Source organism: Monodon monoceros, unplaced genomic scaffold (assembly GCF_005190385.1).
Source record: "Monodon monoceros isolate NGI ecotype Baffin Bay Population unplaced genomic scaffold, NGI_Narwhal_1 Super_Scaffold_11, whole genome shotgun sequence".
Classification (NCBI taxonomy): domain Eukaryota; kingdom Metazoa; phylum Chordata; class Mammalia; order Artiodactyla; family Monodontidae; genus Monodon; species Monodon monoceros.
The window spans coordinates 83530746-83557895 of NW_021703767.1; the positions used below are offsets into that span (position 1 = coordinate 83530746).

The window sequence follows — 27150 nt, forward strand, 5'->3', positions numbered from 1 at the left end:
ATGAATAAATGCGTACCAAGATAGTGAATAAACATATCATTTGTATCTACCTGGTTCTCCTTAACAATTCCTGAAGAAATGTTATATTCAGAACTTTATAAAGACAAGAATAGGCTTAGTGGAGAGGAACAAAATAATCATTAAGTAACGATAGAGGGGCAGTTTGTTACGTTTGTACACATGAACAGCCACACATGTATACCACTATACAGTGGTTCTGAGGTTGGCTACCAAGCCTTCTTCATTAGGCCATTGGTAGAAATATTAGCCAAAATAGTTTAGGAATTGTCTTTCAGAGGCCCCTTGGGAGCCCCTTCTTTTCTGTCTGTCCTTTTCTAGTTCTGTGTTGTCCTCAGATCCATTGTCACTTATTCACTCTGCAAACACATCCTTAAATATTTGGTAGAATTTATCAGTGATGCTATCAGAACCAGGAGGAATTTTTTGTGTATGTGAGAAGGTTTTAAACTTCAAACTACAAATTGTATTTCTTTAATAGCTATATAGATACAAGAGACTATTCACATTATCTATTTCTTCTAGAATGAGCTTTGGTAGTTTGTATATTTCAAAGAATTTTCCATTTCATAGAAGTTGCTGAATTTATTGGCATAAAGTTGTTCACAGTAGTCCCTTATTATCCTTTTTAATATCTGTAGAATCTGTAGTGATGTTATAGCTCTCATTCCAGATATTGGTAATTTGTGTCTCCTTTTTTCTCCTGATCAGTCTGGTTAGAGGTTTATCAATTTTATTGATTTTCTCAAAGAACCAGCTTCTGGTTTCACTTGACTTTCTCTACAGTCTTTACATTTTCTATTCCATTTATTTCTACCTTAATCTTGACTACTTTCTTCTGCTTACTTCAGGTTGAATTTTCTCTTCCTTTTCTAGTTTTTTAGGGTAGAAATAAAGGTCACTAATTTGAGATTTTTTTCTAATATTGCCATTAGTGCTATAATTTCATATGCTATACTTTCATTCTTCACAAATAAATCCTGAACACCAACTATATGCCAGACATGGCACCAAGCACCACAAAACAGTCTCTACCTTACTAACCTTATGGTCTTTCAGAGAAGACAGGACACTAAGCAAATGAAGGGTGATAAGCAGACTGATAGAGGAAGACCAGATAACCACAAGGGTCCTATGCTGGATATGTGGGTCACTGGCAGTTGGCTCAGCACTGGGAAAGCCCTCATATTCCTGAATACAAGATCAGTCTCTGCAACTGCTCTCAGTACAGCATTTAAAGTACAGTCTTGGGGCTTCCCTGGTGGCGCAGTGGTTAAGAACCCAATGCAGGGGGCATGGGTTCAAGCCCTGGTCCGGGAAGATCCCACATGCCGTGGAGCAACTAAGCCCATGCGCCACATCTACTGACCCCGCGAGCCACAACGACTGAATCCCGCGCGTCTAGAGCTTATGCTCCGCAACAAGAGAAGCCAGCGCAATGAGAAGCCTGCGCACCGCAACGAAGAGTAGCCTCTGCTCACTGCAACTAGAGAAAGCCCATGCACAGCAACAAAGACCCAACACAGCCAAAAGTAAATAAAATAAAATAAATAAATTTTTTTAAAAACTTAAAAAAAAAAAACCAAAGTACAGGGTCTTGATCAACTGTACTTCCAACATTCTTGCTATTTTTGTTTCTGCTTCCCATTTCCTAACTCCCTGAAATGCAGGTGATAAAGGCTTTCCTCTTATATAAAATGTCCCAACTATGTCTTCTGCAAAACTGCTGCTATGAAATATCTGCTCTGCCTTTTGTATTTGCAATGGGGTGGGGGTGGGGGAGTGGGATTATAAGCTTTGGATTTAGGAGGAGAGAGAATTCTGATAACTAGAAAATGTCAAGAACTTGAGCTCCCAGTCAGGCAGATCTGGGCTTTAATCTTGACTGCACAATTTACCTACAGTGTGACCTTGGGCAAGCTACTTAGCTGCTGTAAGGCTCAGTCCTTGTAACATGGGGAAAACAATATCTACCAACTGATAGAATTGTTTTGAGAATGAGGTAAGATAATGAATGAGATGTGCTAGCACAGTGTCTGGCATATGTTAAGTGCCCCAGAAATAAAGACTTCCTATTCTCACTCAGTTCTTTATGGTACTCTATCTCCCACAATCAAGCATTTTCTTTCTCTGAGGCTAAAATCTCTCTTTTCATTGTGTCCTAGTTTTTTTCTGCCTTATTGCCCCAAATCCTGCTCAGGGCATTTTCTCATCCTCATTTTATAGTCTAGGTAACTGAACCAACCAAGCATTGTGATCTCTGAGTTGTGTCTCATTGCTAGTTGATTCCCTGAAACTCCCAGCCTTCCCGCTGCTTGTGTGATCTTGGCTTTATTCCTAATGACACTAGTGTAAGCCTGGAGGATACTCTGTGAACACATTTCTCCTCCTAACCTTCCTTTCCCAAACTTTAACCCTGCTTGTCCTATCATTATCTCTCCATTTTAACCTTGTCCCTCCTCTGAGCTCATGGAAGTGGTAACAGAAGGAAGTTTTAGAACCCTAAAAGCAAATGTCAACTTACATTTGATTTAGGAGTAGTAGCTGGTACCTTCATTGGGAGAGGTCTTTTGGGGCAGAGAAAGTTACCCCTTCATTTCATTGCTTCCTAAGTCTCCAGGGACCAACTTGATCTATACTAAAGGCTGCTCTGATATGTGTGCTGTCAGGAGGACCTACTCCTGAGGGCAGCGGGGCAGAAGCTCACCCTGAGGAGCTTTATCCAAGCAGTTTGGTCACTTCTGTTTGGTGCTCTCAGATAGGTTCTTTGGACAATGAGTAGTCAGTAAGGGGAAACTTTTTTGCTCTACTTCTAACAATCTGAAAATAAACTGTGTAGGCCTGATGGTTGCGTGTGATTCTTTGGCAAACACTTACTTCCGTGTGTCTGCAACAAACTTGCCCATCTCTGACTTCAGATTGGCGTTTGTCATGCCTTTGGGGTTAATATTTTGCAAAACGTAGCCGAACTTATAATTTGGTAATGGTGCCACCATCTGGCAGCCCTGTGGTTCCGAGTTACAAGGCAGGTCTCAATACCCAGCCAGTCCCATCAACTAGATGATTGTATTAGTTATCTATTGCTGTGCAACAAATTATCCCCAAACAGCTGTTTAAAACAACAAACATTTATTATGTCACAGTTTGCAGGAATCTGGGAGTGATTCAGCTGGGTGATTCTGGCGCAGGGTCTCTTCTGAAGTTGCAGTCCATCTATTGGCTGGGGCTGCAGTTAGTCATCTCAAAGCTCAAAGGGGGCTGGAGGATCCACTTGCAAGTTCCCTCGCAGGATTGTTGACAGAAGTCACTTCCTTGCTGGCTGTTGGCTGGAAGCCTCAGCTTCTTGCTACTTGGGCTTCTCCATTGCAGCTGTCTTTCGTTAGAGCAAATGACCCAAGAAAGACTGAGAGAGCTGTCAAGATGGAAGCTGTAGTGCCTTCATAACCTAATTTCAGAAGTGGTATACCAACACTATTGTATTCTATTGGCATAGAGATCAACCCAGGAATAATGTGGAGGGAACAACATAGGATGTAAATACCAGGAGGTGGGGATTGCTGGGGGCCATTGTGGAAGCTGGTTACCACAATGATCTAGACTGGAAAAAAAAGTCTTTATCAGGTCCTGGGTTAACTAACTTGCCCATTCATTCATTCATTCATTCAGCCAACATTTATGGAAACCCACAAGCTCCAGGCACTGTTCTTGGTGCTGAGGATCCATTGGAGAAAAGGGCTATCCCTGCCATCAGGGACATTAGAATAAATTACACGAGGGTGAAAAGCGCTGTGATAGGGAAATTCAGGACTGTGGGAACAGGTGTGGAAAGGCAAGAATGGCTTCCTGGAGGAAAGAACAAAATGACATTGAAAATAATGTCAAGTGGCTTACAGGGTAAGTGGTTGGGAAGGTAGTGTGGGCAATCGAGGGCAGATATTGTGGGGAGATGCAGACAGCAGGCAGGAATGCAGGCTTCAGTCAGGGGGAGCAGAGTCTTCCACAGGCCAGGACTCGGGACCGGGATGCCAGCCCTGGGAGTCAGGAGTAAGATCATGGCTGGTTTGGTCCCCTGCTAGTCAGCAGGCTGTTGATGCAGGAGAGCAGACACTGTGAATAAGATGGGAGTCTTCAGAGAGGAGGCTGAGGCTTGGCTCTCAGAACCAGAGTAAGGGTCACAGGGAACCAGTTCTGAGAAGCTAGTGCTGTCCTCTAAGTATCGCCCTATAATCCCTAAATCCTCCCTGCAGGAGGATCAGATTGGTGCTAGAGGTTGTCCCTCAGCTGTGGGAAGGAAGGTTTAGAGGCTGGAGGGAGAAATCTCAGATTGGCCAAGTTTGTCTTTGGTGCCAACTCATTGCTCATTCCTCTCCTACCAGCTTGGTATTCTCATAGTGCCTCCAAGTTCTCGGGACCACCCCTTCCACCCTTATCCCAGCTGGCCTTTCCACTGTCAGTGCCCTCAGTCTCAGCCCATTGCCCAGGATTTAAACTGCCACACACCTCCACTCCTTTCTGCTGACCCATAAAGGAAAGTCCTGCCACAGACTTTATGGCCATGGTCTGGCCTCAGTAACTGAGGACGCAGAATTTACTGTATCTGACTATCGGCCCAGAAAAGCAAAGTCTCTTCTGGGAAAGTAGACGTTGGATGTTGGCTGACCTGATTACATGTGACTATTGATTGGATTCACCACTTGTGGACTCAGGTGAACTGTTTGTCACCATCTGTGGGCAAGCTTGAAGTTCCATAATCCATATTAGGTCAGCTTAACCTTGTAGGAAAGAGTAGCTGCTTTGGCCATGTGGGAAATAGGTGCTGCTGCCTCTCTGTCTCCCATCAGTACCCCTGTAGAACCTTCCCCATCAAGCCCAGGGATGGCTGGAACCAGGAGGAGGGCAGCTCTCCCTTTTCATTAATTACATCAATATGACATCTCCCACCACTCCTACTGCCGTGACTAGCTATGGAGGGCCACGCGTGTGCCAGGTGCTCTTCTCAGCTCTCTACATCACAACCTCATGGATGCTCACAATGGCATGGTAGCATAGGAATGATCACAGGCATTTACAGAGATTGTGTTGCTTCTCCAAGGTCACGTGGCCATCGGTGGTGGAACCAGGATGGAACTCTGGTGTATTTGACTCCAAACCTCTGCTCTTTCAGCTGGGTTCAAATATCTGTGGTATGGATATCTTTGCTTGTTCAAGGCTCTGAAGGGTCATATGCTTGATGTTGGGACCCAGTCCCCCAACCTCCTTGGACACACCCTTGCTCCCTTTTGGTTCTTTTCTCCTAAGTCTCTGGATGCTCTTATGTGCCCTCAGGACTTCTCTTCCAGAAAAGGCCTGGTAGCGAGTGAAGTCTGGGATATCATCAAGAAACTGAAACCAGTGGGGAGTGGAAGGTGGCCAGAAATGAAATTCCAGGATTCAGTGCTTCTGACCAAGGAAGAGGGAAGAGGCAGGAAAGTGCATTTGATGGTAGACAGACCTGAACTTCTTAAAAAGTAGCAAAATCTACAACCGATAACCTTTATTGAGTACCTACTATACATCCGGCCCTGGGCCAAGCACACTAAATATATTATCTCATTTAATCCTCATGACAAACCTATGAGGTGGTTACCACTAAAATTTCCATTATACAGAAGAAAAACCTGAGGCCCAAGGAGGGGAAGTCACATGGTCCTACGGTGGCAGAGTTGGGAATTGGGCTCTGCTCCTCTGGCTCCATAGCCTGAGCTCTGAACCACTGTGCCATTCTGCCTTTTTGTACTCCCATTGATTTTCCAGATCATTTCGGAGCGCACCAAGCCCAGGATGCATGAGTTCCAGTCTGAGGTGTTCATGATCATCGGTGGCTGCACGAAGGATGAACGGTTTGTGGCGGAGGTAACCTGCCTGGATCCCCTGAGGCGCAGCCGCCTGGAGGTGGCCAAGCTCCCCATGACAGAGCACGAGCTGGACAGTGAGAATAAGAAGTGGGTGGAGTTTGCATGCGTGACATTAAAAAATGAGGTCTACATCTCAGGTAAGCAGAAGCCACGTGATGCCAAAGCCAGCCCCCAAGGCACTACATGTTTTCCTGAGTGAGAGACAGGCAACCATCCCAGGAGAATTACTGTGGATGGCACTGATCTAGCACTAACTGGGTCAGGATATGGAAACCAGGCACTCAGATGGTCTTATCGTGGAGAGGGAATAATTACTGAGTGAACCCTAATCCTTGAGCAGTATTGTAGTAGGAACTGGGGGAGCAGGCAGATAGGACTTCCTTCATGGAAAAGGAAGAAGGAAAGTGGTACTAGAGTTTATTCGGTGTCTGTTATAGGCATAGGACACTGAGCTAGCCACTGGAAATACAGTAATGAATAAATATGTCTGCTCTTCCCCCCAAATCTGACCTCTCCCCTCAAGTTTATTAGGTCTTACTTTTAGATGCTCCAACAGCATCCAGTACTTTTTCATTTCTTACTTCTAAGTTGTTTGCTTAATTGTTTATAATTGCTCTATGCCTGTTTCCCATTAGTCCTTAAATTCCATGAATCAACACTGTATTCCCAATACCTAGCGCTGTGTCTGGCCATAGTAAATGCTCAATAAATATTTATTAAATGATGTAATCTCTACCATCTTTACAGCATAGTAGATGAATTTACTCTTTGGTAGCAATTAATTATTGCCTCTCACATCAGCTCTATAAGGTAGGTGATTTTAATCTCCGGATTACAAATGGAGAAAACCGAGGCTCAGAAAGGTATGGAACTTACCTAAAGTCACACACTGGTAAGCGTCAGGCAGGATTCCAATCCATGTTCTCTGAGTCTTATGGTCTCCCATGACATTAAAAGCCACCTAGCTCTTCTTGCAGCACCAAGGGAAAAGACAAACATCCCTTCCCTTCTCTTGGCGGTTTTCTTTAATCTGAACTCGTTTTGGAAAGAGCTTATTCCCAGAGCTGGTCTCCTCCAAGATAAAGGGCAGGTCAGTTCTTCTTTGAGCCTATTAATACCACAGACTAGGGTTTAGCTTTCTTTTATCTTACAGAAACATTTTTTAATTGTTGTAGAAGATTTAAGCAATACAGGGAGTGTAAAGTAAAATATGGCAGTTTCTCTGTGCCATCACAATCCTACATGTTTTAATTTTTTTTTTTTTTTACAAAAATGGTTTTATATTGTCTTAGAGTAAGTAATGCCAGCTGCTGTAACAAACCCTGAATCTCAATGAATCACCAGAGAAGTATGTGTGGGTTGGGGGAGAGCACCTGCTCCACTCAGTCATTCAGGGACCTAGGCTCCTTCCATCTCATGATGAGGCTGTTTCCAGACGTGACCTTCAAGCTTGATGCATTTCGGGAAGAGAGAGAAGCCCAACAAGTTGAAAAGACACACCTGCTCACAACAGCCTCGGCCTGGACATGAGGCATCAGTTCTGCTCACATTCTATTGGCAAGAACCAGCTGCATGCCCTCCCTGCACCCCCGCCCCCCATGCAGTGGGGCTGGGAAATGTAGTTTAGCCGTGTGCCCAGGAGGAAAAGACAGGTTTGGTAATCGTGGTCAGTCTTTGCCACATACACTACACATAGTGTTTTATTCTACAACTTGTCTTTTGTCCGTCTTCAGTTTGTTGTTGTCTTTTAAAAAATGATACAGGCTGCTAACACACATATATGGAATCTAAAAAAAAAAAAAAAAAGGTCATGAAGAACCTAGGGGCAAGACGGGAATAAAGACACAGACCTACTAAAGAATGGACTTGAGGACACGGGGAGGGGGAAGGGGAAGCTGGGACGAAGTGAGAGAGTGGCATGGACATATATACACTACCAAACGTAAAATAGATAGCTAGTGGGAAGCAGCCACATAGCACAGGGAGATCAGCTCGGTGCTTTGTGACCACCTAGAGGGGTGGGATAGGGAGGGTGGGAGGGAGGGAGACGCAAGAGGGAAGAGATATGGGGATATATGTGTATGTATAACTGATTCACTTTGTTATAGAGCAGAAACTAACACACCATTGTAAAGCAATTATACTCCAATAAAAATGTTAAAAAAATAAAAAATAAAAAAATAGAAAAAAATAAAAATGATACAGGCGATACATGAAAGCATGCTTGTTGTACTAAATCAACAGAAATGTGTGCTCAACTAACAGTCTGTTCTGAACATCATTACATGTTGGTATAATTGATCTACTCTATGTGTTAAGCAATGTAATACATGTAGAGTACAGCACAATCCCGAGCACGGGGTGAGAGCTCAGCAGTGTTAGTCGTCATGCTCACTACTGCGAGGATTGTTATTACTGCTCCTTTCACCAGCTTCAGGGCTGTCTATGGAATGAATGAACCATAATTTTTTTCAGCTTTTATTTTCCCACTGAAAAAAATACCACAATAGGCATTTTCATACATATATATTTATGAACTTGCGCTGATATATGGAGAGATTCCTGGAAGTGGTCATAAGATGTGTAAATTTAGAGTTTTTGTAGATATTGCTAAATTGTCCTCCAGAAAGTTTGTACCAATTTACAGTTCAACCAATGATGAATGTCAGTGCCCATTTTCTACATCCTTGTTAACATTTTTTATTATCAATTACATTTTTAATAGACTTGATTGTGTAAATTTACACTCTTAGATCATTAATGAGGTTGAATATATTTTCATATATTTATTAGCTAAACATATCTGTTTTTTAAAAATGATCTGTTCCTACCCTTTGTTTTTCTATTGGTTGTCTTTTCCTTATTAATTTTTTGGAGTTCTTATTATATATCCTTTGCTATTTGTATTACAAATACTTTCTCCCAGACAGTGGGGTTGTCTTTTAACTTTGATTTATATTTTATATAGTAACTTTCTTTTCTATATGTTCTAGGTTTCTTGTCATGCTTAGAAAGCCCCTCCCCACCCCAAGATCATTAACATCTTCTCCTATATATTCTCCAGTTACTTCTATAGCATTTACATTTAAATTTTAAGTATAATGTGAAATAGGGATCTAAATTTTTCTCTAAACAGATAGCCAGTTGTTCTAATGCCATTTATTTAATAATCTCTATATCTTTTAGTCTGTTTCTGTACCTTGTTTTTAATTGATCAGTTTGTCTTATACTAGTAGCACATTATTTTTATTATCACAGCTTTTTAGTATATTTTGATATTTGCTAGGGAGAGCTCTCTCATTCCTCCTTCTTTTTCAAAAGTTTCTTAGAAATGTTCCCAAATCTACTCTTCCAAATGAAGCTTAGAATGGTCACTTCATGTCCTGAAATCCATGAAAAGCCCTGAAGGCACCTAATATACAGGTTAACTTGGGGAGGGTTGACATCTTTGCAATAACCTGTCTTATCATCTGTGCACATGATATGCCTGCCCAGTTAATCAGGTCTTCTTTTACATCCTGAAGTAAAAAAATTGTCTGACTGGGATCAATATCACAGTGTTTTGAATAGAGACCTCTAAGAGGTATACAACACCCCTCCCCCAGAATGGTTAAACTATATGAACAAAAAGATAACAGGAGAGGATGAAGCTCAGTCTCCCTAGCAGCCAGGGGAAACCAAACTATGGCATCATTTTTCTCCCTCAGGCTGTAAAACAAAACAAACCAACCAAAAAAACCTTCCTAATATCCGCTGTGGGTGGGGTATGGGGAAAAGTCAACCAGGACAGCTTTGGAAGGTTCTTTGGTATCACCTGTAGAAATTCAAGGTGGGCACACCATTGACCTAGGAATCCCACTTCTGGGCTCCACCCTTGAGAAACACTTACCCGTGACACAGAGCGTCATTAATGATATTCATTTCCACACTAGTGCACATTTTAGTCTGAAAGGTACATCCTTTGTTTTAGGTAGTTGGTAGTACTCTGTGCTGATGGGGAAATGGAAACACAAAGTCATTAAAATATTTTATTAAAGTCACCAGAAAAGTCAGCTCTGCTTTGTCTTGGTCTCTCTCCCTAACTGAATTACATATTTTCTATTTATTGAGTTGTCTTGAAAAAATGTTTTACCGGCTCACTCTCAGATGATCTGGTGTGAGCGTCTCATTCTGTTCCAATAGAAATTGTTTCAAAGTAGGACAAACCTCACTTATGTTTTTATATAGATCAGAGTTATGAACCAAGAGAATTTTGTAAGATCTCATGGTGATTTTCCCAGGTTTGTATTTGTTTGAATAAATAAGCAAACAGAGAACTTAAGCTGGTTTCTCATTTGCCCGCTGGTCAAGGCCCTACTATCCCCACCTGCAATCGTCCAACTTCACCTGTCCTGCCTGACCTCCTGCCCCTGAGCCTCACAAACACTGGAGTCCAGGCTCCTGTTGGTCCCCACTCGCCTAGGCAGACTTGGGTACTACTCCCCTGAAGCCTTCTCTGGACCTAGCTCACGGAGCCTCCTCTCCTCTGAATTCTCACAACACAGAGGTGACACATGGCACAGCCCAGTGCATGATCCACCGCAGCCTTGCACTGTGTCTTCCTGTCACCCTGTGCAGGCTCTGTCCTGGCAGCCACACTGCATGTACCTTCATGATTTCTTTTGTCTGGGGGGATGGGGCGGGGGTTGGTGCTCGTCTGGGGATTTAACACTCTGGGCCAGTGGGGAATTATGGGAGAAGCTGCATTTCTGACATATCAGTGGTTTCTTAAATGCTCTATATGTCTCCTAGGTGGCAAAGAAACACAGCATGATGTTTGGAAATATAATTCTTCAATCAACAAGTGGATTCAAATTGAGTATTTGAACATAGGCCGCTGGAGGCATAAGATGGTGGTGCTTGGGGGCAAGGTCTATGTGATCGGAGGTTTCGATGGCTTGCAGAGGATCAACAACGTGGAGACGTATGACCCCTTCCACAACTGCTGGTCAGAGGTATAGATTATTTCTATGAGTAACTCTGTGTTATTGCTTCAAAGCTTAAAAAAAAAAATTGGTATCTGCCAATGTAGGTATACGGCTTTCTGATCTCCCTGCTCCCACTGAGAACATTTTCAGTGGCTCTGAGCTTCCCTCCTCATAGGAGCCATCGAGTCAGCATTGCTGATCAGGTCACGGAAATGATTTCCTTCCAGGTGGGGGAGCTCTGTGTGGGTACCTGTCCTGTCCTGGCCAGAACCCCAGATGTAGACGGGAGGCTTGATCCTGTCTTGGTCTGCATGTCTTGGCCTAGAGTCTCTGTCTCCTCCGATGCCATCTGCCCTTGTCTTCTCCACACTGGGCATACCAGGATCTCTTGACTACACTGTTTGTTGAATCCAGAGTCATTTGGTAGTATTTAGAAGTCAGCCCTTATTTATTTACCTATTAGTGATGAACCATTTGCGTGCCTTCAGACAAGACTTTAGCAATGCAATCTCAGGTATATATCATACTCAAGAAAAGGCAAAGCATTGCTCATCGATGGGCATAAAGTTTCCGTTTATGCAAGATGAACCAGCTCTGGAGATCTGCCATACAACATTGTGCCTATAGATAACAATACTGTATTTTACAATTTAAAATGTGTTAAGAGTGTAGATCTCATGTTAAGTATCCTTACCCCCACCCAACACACACACAGAGGTAAGGTGACCTCACTTCCTGTACTTCCAGATTATTCCCAATTTCAAATTTTCTTTCTCCTTATCAGATTATATGTCAGAGCATGTTCCAGCTTTGGGGTGTGTGAAACGTGGTCATCACAGGCACAAGCAAAGGTAGACAGGTCATGATGGCATCCAGCCAAGATCTGTTAACCCGAAAAGAACTTTATAGGGAGCCCTTAACATTTATAAGGCTGTGCCCAAGAACTTCTCAGTTTAAGTCCCATCACAAAGTTGCTCCATGACCCAAGAGGGTTATGTTAATGGGTAAGAGACTCTTAAAAGTCCCCTTTAGTGCCCTGGGGTTCACAGGATGGAAACACAAGTCTGGCTTAACCCTCAGATCTGTATGTTGCCCCAGAGTGGGAGAATATGCTTACCTGTGGCCACCTGAAACCCTTATACCAGCTTTTCTTCCTAGCTATAAGCACCAACGACAATGCCTGGCACATAGTAGGCACTCAGTAAATATTTTTTGAATGAAGGAGCACATGAATAAATATGAATATGCATGCCTGAGAAAGCATTCTCCTCCAACATTGGCTGGTTTCATCTGTATAAACACTTATTCCTGTACACCCCTCCTGCCCTGAGAACTGAACTCTGGGAGAAACAGGCTAGAAACATCTGGAGCCTGGCGGGAGGGTGGGAAATGTACGCTTTGATCCTCTCTGTGTCTCAGGGGAGTCAGGCCCACAGGCCTTGTGACTTCAGGCAAAGGATTCCCGGACTTGTGTCCCCTGGCTCCTGGCCTGTGTCCTGTGAGCCATTGCAGCAATCTGGGCAGTGTCACTGACAGCTTCTCCCGGTGCCCTGTGTCTCTGCAGGCTGCACCCCTCCTTATCCATGTCAGTTCCTTCGCAGCCACCAGCCATAAGAAGAAGCTCTATGTGATTGGGGGAGGGCCCAATGGGAAACTGGCCACGGACAAGACTCAGTGTTACGACCCTTCAACCAATAAGTGGAATTTAAAGTCGACCATGCCAGTAGAGGCTAAATGCATCAATGCAGTGAGTTTCCGGGACCGTATCTATGTGGTTGGTAAGTGAGCAAATGGCTTCTTATTTAAGTGTAGGGTCCCCTACACCTGCAGCCCTGCAGGTAGAGCACATGAGACCCTCCTGGGAATTCTTGAGTTCCTGGGTGATGTGGGTGGGGTTGAAAAGAAGAGAAGATGGGATTGGTCCAGACCTTGGTGGAATTTACCTTGCAGTTCTGGAGACAGAAACAGCCCCCATTTAGGAGACATACAAGACAGATGGACAATGGTGCCCAGGGGAGGAGCAAGAAATTGCTTTGGGAGCAAAGTGTGTTGTAAGCATTAGCAATGCACAGAAATTGAAATATGCACCGTATAAGTGCCCAATAAATGGTAGCTATCTTTATTTCTTATTCTGTATTCATGGGAATTTTATTCTTCCGACTTGCTTTGGGGGCTCTGAACAGTTGCATTTAGCTGGAAGGAAAGCCTGACTAGCCAGGCCACAGTTGGCATGTAATTGTTAAGGGTGATGGATCTCAACCCTGACTATTCATTAGAGTCATCTATGGAGCTTTTCCCAAAAATATGGGTAGCTGGGGCTTGTGCAGACCAATAATATCAGAAGGAGAAGGAGGACGCTGGCCACAGTGTCAGGTGTTTTTAATGTGCAGGTGATTTTAATGTACAGCCAGGATTGAGAACGACTGATCAAGGAAATACCAAAAATAAATAATTCCAGCAAATGAGAGCTAATCAGAGAAGGCTTCCTGAATGCAAAATATGGGAACGGATTAAGGCAAAACCCCTTCTCTCCCTTGCTTCAGGTTTCCTGTGTCTTTATGGTCAGACTCGTGACTCTGCCCCAGAGGTCTAATCTCAAGATGGGTAACTTGGGCTGGTGTCCCAGGTCATGCTCAGTCTAGAGATGCCACCACCTCTAGTCACTGCCATGTAGATCAATACAACGCAAGACTCCTATGCACCAGGCCTTCCGCCAGGTGCTTTATGTGCATGGTCCTTCTGATTTCTTATCACCACCGTGGTCTTGGTGCTCATGGTTACAGATCCAAAAGTGGCAGAGCTGGGATTATGAGCCGGGCCTATCTGATGCACCAGGTGGTATTTCTTCCAGGAAGCAGTCTTTGTGGTACATTTTGGCAGCCATGTGAAGACAGGCGTCCTTCAGAACCTGATTAGCACCGGGCTGCAGAGTTTAAAGGGCTATGAAGTGTTTCCAGCATGAGACTTGCTGCCCCTAGTTATCCATTCTGGCTTTCTGGAGAGCAGAGCCGTGAATTTGCTCTTTCTATTGGCAAGATGGTAGACTTGACCTAACCAGGAGTAGGAGTTTAGTGGTTAATGGGGAAGAAAACCAGAAAACAGTGAGATGCCCACGGTGTTTCCTTTCCTCTTCAGGAGGGGCCATGAGAGCGCTGTACGCCTACAGCCCTCTGGAGGACAGCTGGTGCCTGGTGACCCAGCTCAGCCACGAGAGGGCCAGCTGCGGCATCGCGCCCTGCAACAACCGGCTCTACATCACTGGGGGGCGGGACGAGAAGAACGAGGTCATCGCCACGGTGCTGTGCTGGGACCCCGAGGCCCAGAAACTGACGGAGGAGTGCGTCCTGCCCCGGGGGGTGTCGCACCACGGCAGTGTCACCATCAGGAAGTCGTACACCCATATTCGGAGGATCGTGCCTGGAGCTGTGTCGGTCTGACTGCAGGAGCGCGGAGGGCGGAGCCACGCGGGGAGCCCTCCTCCCTCTCGCCCGCATCGGTCCCTCTAAAGCAGCTAGCGGAGCTTGACTTACAGGCTGTGCATACATCAGGGGTTCACCGCAGCTCCCCATGGCGGCTCCTTGGAAGTCACAGCTTTGGGACTTGAGACCAGCCAGGACTGTCTGTGAGACCTACCTCAGGAGGAAAGAAGAATAATACTTGACATTCAAGACACACCTGTCCCATGCCAGGTTCGATACCGGGCACTTTTGTATACCAATTCCTTTAACCGTCAAATGACCTGGTGACTGGATTTTATTACTCCCATTCTACAGGTGAGAAAACCGAGTTTAAGAGAGACTAAGTGATTTGCCCCAGGTCAGTCAGATTACAAGTTAGCTAAACCAGGAGTCTAAACCCAGGTCTTCCAATTTCAAAGTTAGTGTAGGTTCTGTCATGTTGTCTATCTCAGAACATGAAAAACACAAAACAGCTCATTTTTGTTCTGACAAGTTTGCTAAAGGATTCACTCAGCAAGGCAGGGAAATAAAGGTGCTTCTTTTTTTCTTTTCTTCTTTCCCTTATATTTAAACCATTTGGGATCTTTGGTGTGGAAACCTTGGGCCCCTTGTCAAGAGCATCTCATAGGTTGTTCCATCTGACAGTTCTGGGGAGATGGGTCTGGGAGGACCTGTTTGCTATGAAAAATGTAAAAGACTTCTGTCCTCCCCTCTATTTTTTATGATCACAGGAGGCCCATTGTGGACTGGAACTGTCATGGCTGGACAGAACTGTACCTTCAGCACAGCCCAGTGCCCTAGCCTCTTAATGTCCAACAGTTGTATTGCAATGTAGAAGAGGTTTTTGCAGAGACTCAGAATACCCGTTTTGTTTTTCCGGGGCGGGGGGAGGGTTGTCTTTGGTTTTGTTTCTTCAGTGTAAACATCCTTGCATTGCTGGCCACTGTTGAATGACTGGCTCTTCTTGACAGCACACTTTCTACTTTTTAGACAGTGATTTGGGTCCATGTCCCTGTGACCCCACCCTCCTGGAACCTTCGTTTTCAGGACCCTTTTAATCCCTTCTATTTGGTTTTTGGATCAGCTTGGCATAGTTTTGACTCAAAGAACAGCGTCTGTTCTTCACTCTAAGAGATGGAGCTTTCATAGGAGCTCACTGGAAATTCATTCTAATCCCCAAATTGGGGACACAGATTAAGAGATCCTGTTTCATGTGCTGTACTTAAAAGGCAGTAACAGGGGCTTCCCTGGTGGCGCAGTGGTTAAGAATACGCCTGCCAATGCAGGGGACGTGGGTTCGAGCCCTGGTCCGGAGACACCCCACATGCCGCGGAGCAGCTAAGCCCGTGTGCCACAACTACTGAAGTCCATGCGCCTAGAGCCCATGCTCCGCAACAAGAGAAGCCACCGCAATGAGAAGCCCGCGCACTGCAATGAAGAGTAGCCCCTGCTCGCCCCAACTAGAGAAAAAGCCCGCGCGCAGCAACAGAGACCCAACGCAGCCAAAAAAAAAAAAAACAACAACAGCAACAACAGTGGTAACAACATAGTAACTGCATTACTTAATGTCCTTTATTTTCATCATATATTTCAAATCTCTTTAGAGAGTTTTATTTCATGTCAGATGTGCCATTGTGTGCTTGTACTTCTCAGCAGTTTGGGAAGGTATTAACCGTTGATGGTGAATTTAACTTTCATAGAAAAGTGATGGTTAGAAGGAGCTACAGTTCAAAGCATATAAAAAGACTTGGAAAATTACAGCTGAGATTTCTATTTATACTTAGATCATTGAGGATAAATATAAATGCGTGTTGGTGTTTGAAAAGCTCTGTGGCTTAGAGTTCAGCTCCTTGCTGTGAAAAGTGAGATGGGAAAATACGAACATGTTTGTGGGAATTTAGAACACATACCTCACTTACAAACACTGATAACCTTAATGAAGCTCTCAGCTGAAACAATTTAATCTACTTCAATTCAGCAAACATTCCAGGAAATTTTTGTTTGGCAAAGCCTTGGGGACTCCAAAGAGCAAGACCAATCCCCACCCTAGAAACACTCGATAAACAGGTAAACAGGCCACTTGGTCAATATTATAATTTTTCTTTTCATCAAGTTAGAGAAAATGAGACGTATATGAAGTTATGAGGTTGCATCCAGGTCTTTATTGCCCTTCCAAGTGATCTCCTTGGGAAGCTGTGCTCTTTGGTCAATGATGTGGCCATTGTTTACATATTTGTTTTTCTTTGAGATCGCCTTCAGAAACCACTATCTGGGCTATAGGAGCTATCAGTCGTATTTCAAAGACAACTTCAGGAAAGGACTTTCAAAGAGGAAGTTCAATGACAGCATCATTGGCAATGCAGAGAGCCTCCCCTCAAGAAAGAGTGTTCTCTTTGTCCTGGTGGTCCTTTGATAAGAGCAACTGGCAAACTTTGAGCCCAGATTTTCAGCAGGTTAACCCTATGCCGGGAAACTGAGGATTTAGGATCTCTGTGTTATAAATCTGGTTCTCAATGCAAGGGTTCTCAATAACGGCATGGGTTGGCGGACAGAGACACCTACTAAGAAGATCCAGAGTTCTGCACTTGAAGCTGCCGGTCTGTAACTTTTAGGGACATAATGAATTTCAAGTCATTTTGGGGAAACTTTATATCATCAGGATTTAAGTCTCTAGGCAGTAGCCAGGGATGGAATCTCTTAAACTCTAACTTCCATTCTGAGATGAACAAACAAACAAACAAAAATCAAGTTTGCAGGAAGTTAACTCTCATAAGCCATACCACCAACAGGGGGACGAGGCAGGTCGGTGCCAGATGAGCCAGAGACAAAGGGCCCTAGGACTCAGGCAGGGTGTGTAGGATGTCCTAGCACAGCAGGCTGGATCTTGAGGCGGGTCCCATGAGTGGATAGAGTACCCCTGACTGGGAGGAAGAGGATGAGGTAGGAAGAGGACAAAGTCAGGTTTAAGGACGCAGGTCTAGAAAATGATGTCAGGGACCCTGGAGTTTGTGAGCACGACTCCATTTTCAGGAAGTGTGAGGGGAGAATAAGGAACCAGGGGTTCCAGGCAAGTGGGTTCCAGGAGGAAGCCCACTTCTTAGAAGTGAGACAAAGTTAGAGCAGGACCAGCCGTCAGACCCATTTGCTGTGCGGCCTCTGAGCTGCTTGGCTGGGTCTCTTATCATTCTGGACCAAGAGAGAGTGAGGCCCAGAGGCTCTGATGAGGTGGAATCTGTTGGGGAGGTTAAGGGGCCCCAGTTGCCAAGGCTGATCTGAAATGGATGGGGAGCTAAGCTCACCCAAACATCAACAGATTAAATGTTCTCTTCTTAGCTTTCATCACATTCTGCATACACTGGCTTCAGGAAACACGCAGACACACAGGCACACAGAGCTCTTGAACTGAAAGAAACTGTGCTCTCAGGGAAATGCAAATATTCGCTTATAGCTATGAAAGTGTAGCTTTGCTATTTATAAAAGCCCTTGAGGTACTGCTGTTATTCACTTATCCTACTTGATTTTGAAAAAGAAAGTACTCAGTAAAATTTTCAAAGTGGGTAAACACCACTGGAATTTCTTATATAAAGTCCTAACTTGGGGTTGCAAAATCCTTTTTTCCCTTAGTATCTGATCTGGGTGTTGTATGAGATCTTTTAATTTGAAGAGTCATCCTTCATGGAAATCCACAAATATCTCAAACATGGCTACTGCAAAACCAGTTCTGACAGGTCAGATTTTCATATTTAGAGATAAAAATATCAACACTTAGTTAACCAAATCCTTTAAGCATTTTGGTTACATGAGGTTGTATTTTCTTTTTAAGTGATCAAACTAAAGATATTGTTTATAGGTAAAAATACAAATAAAGTTTTTATTTATTCAGTAAAATATGTATGGAGTGGTTAAGTATATGTTGTGTACAATCACTGGCTGAATTTTTTTTTTTTTTGCTTGTTTTGGTTGATATGAGTAAGTGGTATCCGAATAGAAATTAATTTAGGAGGGGAAATTTGAAACATTTCGGTTGATTCAAGAGGGTTTAGATAAACTCATAGGCTAAAATTAATCAGATTTGGTTTACAGAACGGCAAAAAACTAGACAGCTTTTCCTTCCCTAATGCCTCATCGCCACTCCGAGCCAGCATTTACCAATCCGTTTGCAAACTGTGACCCTCATCCTGCCTGGCCTGACACCTTCCTGCAGGAGGGCCCCCTCTAGGTTTCTGGTTTCTGGTCTGACTTGGCAGCCCTGCCTCCACCAATGTCACTGTGTTGTCCCTGAAGCCCTAACTGACGCGTGCTTCTCAAACCAGAGCACGTGGAACTGGGCATATGAGCCAGAGAGCTGTGACTCTCAAGCACTGGTAAACGTGTCATCATTTAGTTTGTTTTGGATTTCAATGCAAAGGTCCTATGCAATTGAAAAGGAAAACCTGAGGCTTTAAAGAAATGTGGGGTCACATGAATAGCTTTAGAGCATTCCCCCTGTGCCTCCCTAGAGACAGAAGTTCTTGCTTCTCAGTCTTAGGGATTCTGGGCGGACAATCTTGGGAAACACAGCCCCATCTCACTGGTTGGAAGCGCTCTGGAGTTAATCCTGGACCGTAGATCAGAGAGCCGGTGCACCAGCTGAGAGTCAAAATGGGGTTTTGACCTTAACTTCACTGCTGAGCCCTCCAATTTCCCTGCTGGATCTGAGTGGTAATCTGCTGCCTGGACAGCTCGGCCAGGGCCTGGCATCTGCCTGGCTTTCCTTGGTGCCTCTTCCTGCTCTTGGTGCTCTCTGCTGGTTTGTGGCTTCCCCTGGACCGGCCTCCTTCTCCCTGGAGATTTTGCCTTTATATAGGATCTCAGTCCCCATCGCCTCCTCCGGTGGGCTTATGCCTCATTTTCTCTTCCTGTATGCTGCCACAATGAAGATCCTTGGTGATGGGGGCTAATTTGGGTCTGGTCCCACCCACCCCCAAGCTGCCCAGTATCAGCCTGCCCGATGACCAGTCACTCTGGTTTTTACTTGCACATTCGTTTCTAACACCTGGGGATTTTCCTTTTCTTCTTGCATGCTCAGATGTCTCCTTTGTTATTGATTCCTGCATGCCCCCCATGACCTTGACACCCACGCATGCCCCATCCCCGATTATCTGCCTGGGTTCCTTACCTGCTGCCTCTCCTGTGGTCTCCAAACACAGAAACCCCACTACCCTCTTTGTCTTGACCTCTAGCTACCCCAACACCATAGTGTCCCTAGGGCCTCTTGATTTCTCAAGTTTGGAGAAAGAGCAAAAGAGGATATAGGACTTCTTGGCTACAAATTCGTTAGGAAGGTTTCTCTGTAAGGAAACTTTCCTGCTCCCTTTACTAAAACTAACCCAGTTCCTCCAGGTTTGCTGGTAGAGGGAGAAACTCCCAGTGGGGACAGATAGTTGTATCTTATAATCCCCACTCTTCCTCCTAAAGAGGAAGAGTCCTGTACATGACTCTTTATCTAATTTCCCAAAGGACAGCACAGGCCAGGCTGGAACAGTTAAGTGAGACTTTACTGATGACTTAGAGGTGAGATAGGGAAATAAGCACAGAAATAATGCGGTGGATAATGAAGACGACAGGATTCAGCTATTTCTGAGAAGCAGTGTTTGTCCTCAGGAGGGGGGTGTGTGCGTGCATACATGCTGTCAAAGGTAAACAAAGCTGGACGTTGGTTAAAGTGGTGCAAACATTTTATTCAGTAACCACTGACAGTAGGGGAACGGGCTGAATCTTACTATGATCTGAGCAGAGGTGACTGGGTGATTTAAAGGGAGGGTGAGGGGTGGGGACTGGGAACCAGTGGGGGCTCAAGTAGAGTCAGGGAAGGGAGAAAGCACAAAGTGTTGGTCGTTGTAAATGTGATTAAGGCAGCTGCCTCTGCTGGCTGGCAACCATGGAGTTAGATACTCTCTTCCCACAAAACTGGGAGACAGAGGCCCTGTCCTTCCTGATAATTACACTTCAAAAGAATGGCTTCAGGACCTTGAGAAAGACACTCCTGGGTTGTAGGAGATACATAGATATTTATCTAAAAGGGACAGAGGGAGGATTTACAATTGTAAGCCCTCTTTAGTAAATGCTCTGGGACTTCCCTGGTGGGTCCAGTGGGTAAGCCTCCACGCTTCCAACGCAGGGGGTCTGGGTTCGATCCCTGGTCGGGGAACTAGATCCGGTGCAGCCAAAATAAATAGATAAATATTAAAAAAAAAAAAGTTAATGCTCTAAGAAAGGGAGGTCGGGGCCTATTATTAGGTGTTGGCTAGAATGAATGGTAAATTCTTGTGAGAGCCTTGAGCTTTTCCTGACAGAAACTCAAAAGGAGAGCTGGGTCACCCCAGGATATGGCCTTAGGCTGCCGGCAGCCATGCAAGGGTTGGTCAAGTTTCTTAATGCAGGGGTTTGGATGGAGTGTTCATGCAAATAAGGCATGTGTCTCAGTGCTCCAGGTACAGTTGCTTTATGAAGCAGATACATTAAAGAAACAGGTGTACCCACCGCTTGTACTGCTGCTGAGGATGTTTTAAAAGAGAACTGACCATTTTCTACAACCCGACATGTACCCTTCTTCTAGAATATTCTGAAGACAACTAAAGAGAAGAATAGGCTAAAACTTCTTTCAACCTATGTAGGCCCAAGCAGTGCTCTCAAACTATTCGGACTATGTCCCACAGTTTCAAAATGAAAACATTTTCAATATTTTCTATCTTGTTATATTTTTTCTTAAAATTGCTGTTCACATCCCACTAAATTAATTTCATCACCCGCCATGAGTCACAAGTCACAACCTATACTTGAAAAATACAAGGATGGAGGGTGCAGACCTGGGCAAAGACAGGGCAGGGGCGTGGGGAGAGGAGGGGCAAACCTTAGTTTAACGCTTACAGTAGAAACCAGAGGGAAAAATTTGACTGCACAAAGAAACCTGTGAGTCTGACCTTAGACAAACAGAATTTTTGTGGGTAAAATTCTATCCTTTCATAATTAAAATATAGTAATAGGAGCATCTAATGAGTAATTTCCCAGAAATATGGACAGAGCCATAAATAGTTATAGAAGAGTGATAAAATTAGTCTAGGTAGAAATTCTGGAATTTTTAATTATCAAAGTGCATCCTAGTAGAATGTTGCATTCCCAGAAAAGATCACTATAGAAACCCGGGGGAAAAACAATACATTAGACTTTGTTAGACTTTGTTCTGGCTGAGTCATAAGTAGACATTAGTGAAGGAAGTAATGGAGTGAGTCTTTGTGAAACAGTGCAACAAATATTGATTGAGTACTTAATATGTGCCAGGCAGGATTCTAGGTACCAGGGCTCCACATCCACGAACAAAACAAAAGTCCCTGCTCTCATGAGCTAACATTCTAGTAGAGACAGGCAACAACCAAACAAGTATATAATATAATGTCAAGCAGTAAAGATGCTTGAAAAGGAGTAAAGCAGGGTTAAGTATATGCATGCTACTTTAAAGAGGGTGAGCAGATGCCCTTTCTGATAAAGAGACAGTTAAGTAGAAACTTGAGTGAAGAGAGTATCTGGGGGAAGCATATTCCAGGTAGAGGGAATAGCCAAAGCAAAGGCCCTAAGGCAGGAGGCTCAGTTTACTCAGGAACAGTAAAAAGGTCTTGGTGGCTGGAGTGAATTCCGAGTGACGGTAAGGAGTCTCAAGGCCACTGTAAGAACTTTGCCTGTGGACTTCCCTGGTGGCACAGTGGTTAAGAGTCTGCCTGCCAATGCAGGGGTCACGGGTTCGATCCCTGGTCCGGGAAGATCCCACTCTAGAGCCTGTGAGCCACAACTACTGAGCCGGTGTGCCACAACTACTGAAGCCCATGTCCCTAGAGCCTGTGCTCCACAACAAGAGAAGCCACTGCAGTGAGAGAAGCCTGTTCACCACAACGAAGAGTAACCCCTGCTCTCTGCAACTAGAGAAAGCCCATGCGGAACAACGAAGACCTGATGCAGCCAAAAATTTTAAATAAATAAATTTTTTTAAAAAAAGGAACTTTGCCTGTGATCAGAGGAAGATGACAGGGCATAAGACAAGTTCAGAAATGATACAGATTCACAAACGTTACATAGTTTACAAATTCAAGTTGGCTACATTCACAGTGGCAATTAGTAGCTAGGGACTGCTGAAAGCAAGTTTTTCGTGAACCCAACAAACATTGAGCTTTCTCCAAAACCTTGGTCTTTCTGACCCTGCCCTGGGCACTCTCATCATGGTGGGATGGGGTTGACTCTCCCAACTGCCTGGTCACACGAGCCCCGGGGGATTTGGGGAAAGCCTCTCAAATAATTATCTATAATTCCCTGTATAAATGGAAACGGCAGCACTCAGGTTCATGGGCATCTGGTGAAAATGAGACCATCACTGGTGATATTGGTAGGTGGTACAAGGGGGATGAAAGCCAGAACTTTTAAAGGCAGTGATCTGTAGGAAGCCTAGATGATTTTGTAAAACCTCTTATGAGTATCCGAAAATAATGTGGACCGAGATTCAGCACAATACAAAAAAATAAAAACAAAAAACTAATAAACATCCTTAGTGGTTAAGTTCAAACCAACAAACCATTTTAAAAACATAGGTAAAATGTGTAGCAGTTCAGATGGGAACTAGAAATTAGGTGCCAGAAGTGTTATTTCTAGATGATTTTAGAGAATGTATCTTCCTAGAAGATGGCTGAAATTTTCAGTAGGAACCAAGGCTGGAGACATGGTGGGTTAGACTAGGCTGTAACATTGTCACCAACCTCCCTGCCTCCAAGGGAGGGTTGTAATAGGGGCCGTTTTTCTGCTGGTCTTTGTATCTAGGGCACCTTCCATAGAGCTGGGCACACAAATGAACACTCAAAGAATGTTGCTACTTCATCGCCTGCCAGGAATACTGTATAGGGCAGGGCTGGGGCTGGGGAGTTCCTGAGAAGCTGCCACCCAACCATTACCACCACCATATTGATCGCTTCCTTGATACTTTACACATATCAGAATTTGAACGATAAAAACTATCTTTTCTTTGGACTGTGCAATGTTTTTTTTAAAATTGGCAACACTGGGGCCATATTCCTACATAACAACTGGTCAGAACAGAGTAGGGGAAGTTCCTTTGAGAAAGGGGCTGTGCTTTCCAGTTTGCCAGACTCCACTGGCCTGATTGGCCCCCAAAGGCATTTGAGTTTGCAGCCTCTGACATACACTATCTTGTTTAATCTTTGCACCAACTCTATGAAGTAAATTGATGCTTTATGGATGAGAAAACTGAGGCTCACAGATGTTGAGTGCTTTCCCAGCATCAGGGCTAGACACCTGTCTGTGGGTCTCCCCAGCTGATGCTGCTTCTGCTATGTCCACTACAGCTGCAGTGATGACATGGGACCCACGTAACTCCATGCTTCTAGGATTCGAGGATTTTAGATCATGCAAATCACAATTCTAGAGTCACTCTGAAAAATCTAGAAATAGGTATTACTAACTCACTGTGTGATCTGTGCGAGGACAGAGACCTTTGCCCAAAAAACGCAGCAGCGAGGGGTTGGAGATGACCTCTAAGTTGACTTCCAGCCTAACAGACTCTCATGCAGAAGACGAGACTGCACTTTTAAAGGTTCCACATGGGGCCAAAAGATGACAAGAAGTTCCTTACTTACATCTTGGTGATGGGGCAGAGCCAAGGACTCCCAAGGGTTTATTTTCCTAAAAAAGAAAGGTCTGGTCTGAACTGCCAGCCCTATAGCTCTAATCTGTGGCCACCCCCCCACCACCACCAGTTCCCTACCAGGCCTCCTCTCTCAGACTGAGCTCTTAGGGGGTCTGTGGCCTGTTCTATCCCAAGGTCATTGAGGCTAAGACACTATTGACAATAAGACAAATCTTTACCTTAGGTGACTCCCAGCAAAGGAAAGATGGCACAATGCCTTAATGATAAGATTTCGTATTGCACGAATCAGTCACAACCAGCTTTCGTTGCTTTGAAATTTCTTTTCTCCATCTTCAGAGATTGGGCCATGTGCCCACCCTTCACTTGCATTCCTTAGCATTGCATTGGTGGCCCTTTAGCGCATAGTCTCAGTGACAAAGTATATTATAGCATAATTTACTTAGGTGTCCTACAGCACTTGTTCTTGCTTCACAAGAAAATATGGGATTGTGGTCATTCTTCCTCTAATGAATATCTATTTCACTAACGTAAAATTTATGTCCCACTGCTCTGTTTCCTTGCTTTTCTATACATGATAACTTTTTGTTTCAATGTCAAATCAGAGCTTTATCGTGAAATCATTTATTAGAAAAGCCTTATGGAGGTAAAATTAGCATACAATAAACTGCATATATTTAAAGGGTACCATTTGATAAGTTTTGACATATGCATACGAAACCATCATCACAAACAAGATAATAAAACTACCCACCCTCAAAGTTTCTCCTGCCCCTTGGTAATCTCTGCCTCTCACCCATGCTATTCCTCCACCGCCTTGTACAGACAACCAATGACCTGCTTTCTGTCAGTATGGAGCAGTTTGCATTTTCTAGAACTTTATATAAACACAACCATACAGCATGTACTCTTTTTTTGTCTGGCTTCCTTCACTCAACAGTTATTTTGGATTCATCATCGTTGTTGTATCAATACATCCATTCCTTTAAAAATAGCTTTATTGTGATGTCATTTACATGCCATAAAATTCACCTGAGTGTAGAATTCAATGATTTTAAGTATACTTACAGAGTTGTGCAAACTTCACCAATATCTAATTGTAGAACACTTTCATCACCCCCAAAAGAAACCTTATGCCCATTTACAGTCACTGCCATTTCCACCCCAGCTCTAGACAACCGCTACTCTATTTTCTGCCTCTATAGGTTTGCCTATTCTTGACATTTCTTATAAATGCAATAATACAATATGTGGTCTTTTTTCTGGCTTCTTTGACTTAGCATGTTTTCAAGGTCCCTATCCGTTGTAACGTGTATCTATGTTTCATTCTTTTTAATGGCTGAAAAATATTCTAATTTATGGAAACAGCATTTAGATTATTTCCACCTTTGGCTATTATGAATGATGCTGCTACAAACTTTTTTTTTTTTTTTTTTTTTGCGGTAAGCGGGCCTCTCACTGTTGTGGCCTCTCCCGTTGCGGAGCACAGCCTCCAGACGTGCAGGCTCAGCGGCCATGGCACACGGGTCCAGCCGCTCCGCGGCATGTGGGATCCTCCCGGACCGGGGCATGAACCCGTGTCCCCTGCATCGGCAGGCGGACTCTCAACCACTGCGCCACCAGGGAAGCCCTGCTACAAACATTTTTATACAAGTTTCTGGGCGAACATATATTTTCATTTCTCTTGGGTATAAACCTAGGAATGAAATTGCTGGGTCACATAGTAATACTATGCTTAACATTCTGAGAAACCTGCCAAACTATTTTCCAAAGTGACTGCACTGTTTTACATTCCCTATAGCAATGAACAAAGATTCCAGTTTCTCCACATCCTTGTCAACACTTGTTACTGTCTGTCTTTTTGATTATAGCCATTCTAGTGGGTGTGAAGTGGTATCTCATGGTTTTGATTTGCATCTCCCTAATGACTAGCGATGAACATCTTTTCATATGTTTATTGGCCACTCATATAACTCCTTTGAGGAAATGGCTCTTCAAATCCTTTGTCCATTTTTAAATTGAGTTAAGTCATAAATGGCATTGGGTTCTCTTCCTTTCTCTTAGATCACTCCCTCTGGGGAAGCCAACTGCCGTGTTTTGAGGACCCTCAAGCATCCTTGTTGGGGGCTTCCTGCCAACAGCCATGATGAACTGATCTGTCTTAGAAGTGGCCCTCCAGTCCTCAAGGCTTCAGATGATCACAGCCCCACCCAACAGCTTTACTGGACTCTCAGGAGAGACCCTGAGCCAGAACGGCCTAGCTGAGCTGCCCCCCAGAAACCGAGATAATACAGGAGTTCCCTGGTGGTCCAGTGGTTAAGGCTAGGCACTTTCACTGCCGTGGCCTGGGTTTAATCCCTGGTGGAAGAAAGAAACTGAGATAATAAATGTTTGTTGTTTTAAGCTACTAAGGTTTGGGGAATTTGTTACACAGCGAAAGATTACTAATATATGGGGAATGGGTAAGGAGTGGAGGGTGGAGGAGAAAGTGGCTCTGGGAGGCGCCTCCCAACGCCCTCCTCCAGGTGTGACTGCGGGGCACCCGCAGTAACCCCGAGACACCTCTTTAGGGCGACCATCCCGCGTGGGTCCCCTTGGACCAGGAGCAGACAGTGAGGACGGAGGGATGGCGGTCTTGCTGGAAAGCTCTTAGGGAGGAACAGAGCAGGAGCGGTTGCGCCCTTGACCAGCCCCTGTGTGGATAGAAGAGCTGCGTCTGCAGGGGCCGTGGCCTCAGTGCCCCAGGCAATGCCCGGTGCCAGGGGCCCCAGAGCCGCCCGCTGGGAGGAGCCCGGGGTGGTAGCGGGGCTGGGCGGCAACCTGGGAACTGAAAGATGTGAGGACGAGGTCCAGCCATTCCTCGAGGTAAGTGAAGTGTCCAAGTGTGCGAGGGCCCCTCTGTGCCAGCCTCCAGTTTAGTCTAGGGCAGGGTTTTCCATACTCCTTAGAGTGTGACCCAGGGAGGGGCAAATTTTACATCCCAGCGCAGTGCACACACAGAAATACATTCACAGAATTAAAACCAACGTTTGTGGAACCGTATTGTGCTTACGGTGTGTGATGTCCTCATCTATTCTGTTCTGTTCTTTCTAGTCTATTTGTTTGTTCTGTTCTTTTATTCTGTTCTATTC

General features: G+C 44.5%; 1 protein-coding gene across 5 annotated transcripts in view; it reads left to right on the forward strand.

Annotated features, from left to right (window-relative positions):
• Positions 1-26389, forward strand: part of KLHL6 (kelch like family member 6) — a 67067-nt gene extending 40678 nt beyond the window's left edge. For 3 of the 5 annotated variants that reach the window (XM_029214226.1, XM_029214227.1, XM_029214228.1), the window contains exons 4-7: positions 5812-6049; positions 10704-10906; positions 12444-12657; positions 14015-18225. In XM_029214226.1, the coding sequence (XP_029070059.1) occupies positions 5812-6049; positions 10704-10906; positions 12444-12657; positions 14015-14316 (957 nt within the window). In that variant the 3' untranslated portion in view covers positions 14317-18225. Of the gene's footprint in view, positions 1-5811; positions 6050-10703; positions 10907-12443; positions 12658-14014; positions 18226-26083 lie in introns of those variants that run through there. The other 2 variants (XR_003792318.1, XR_003792317.1) reach the window with 2 other exon arrangements.
• Positions 26390-27150: the final 761 nt, after the last annotated feature.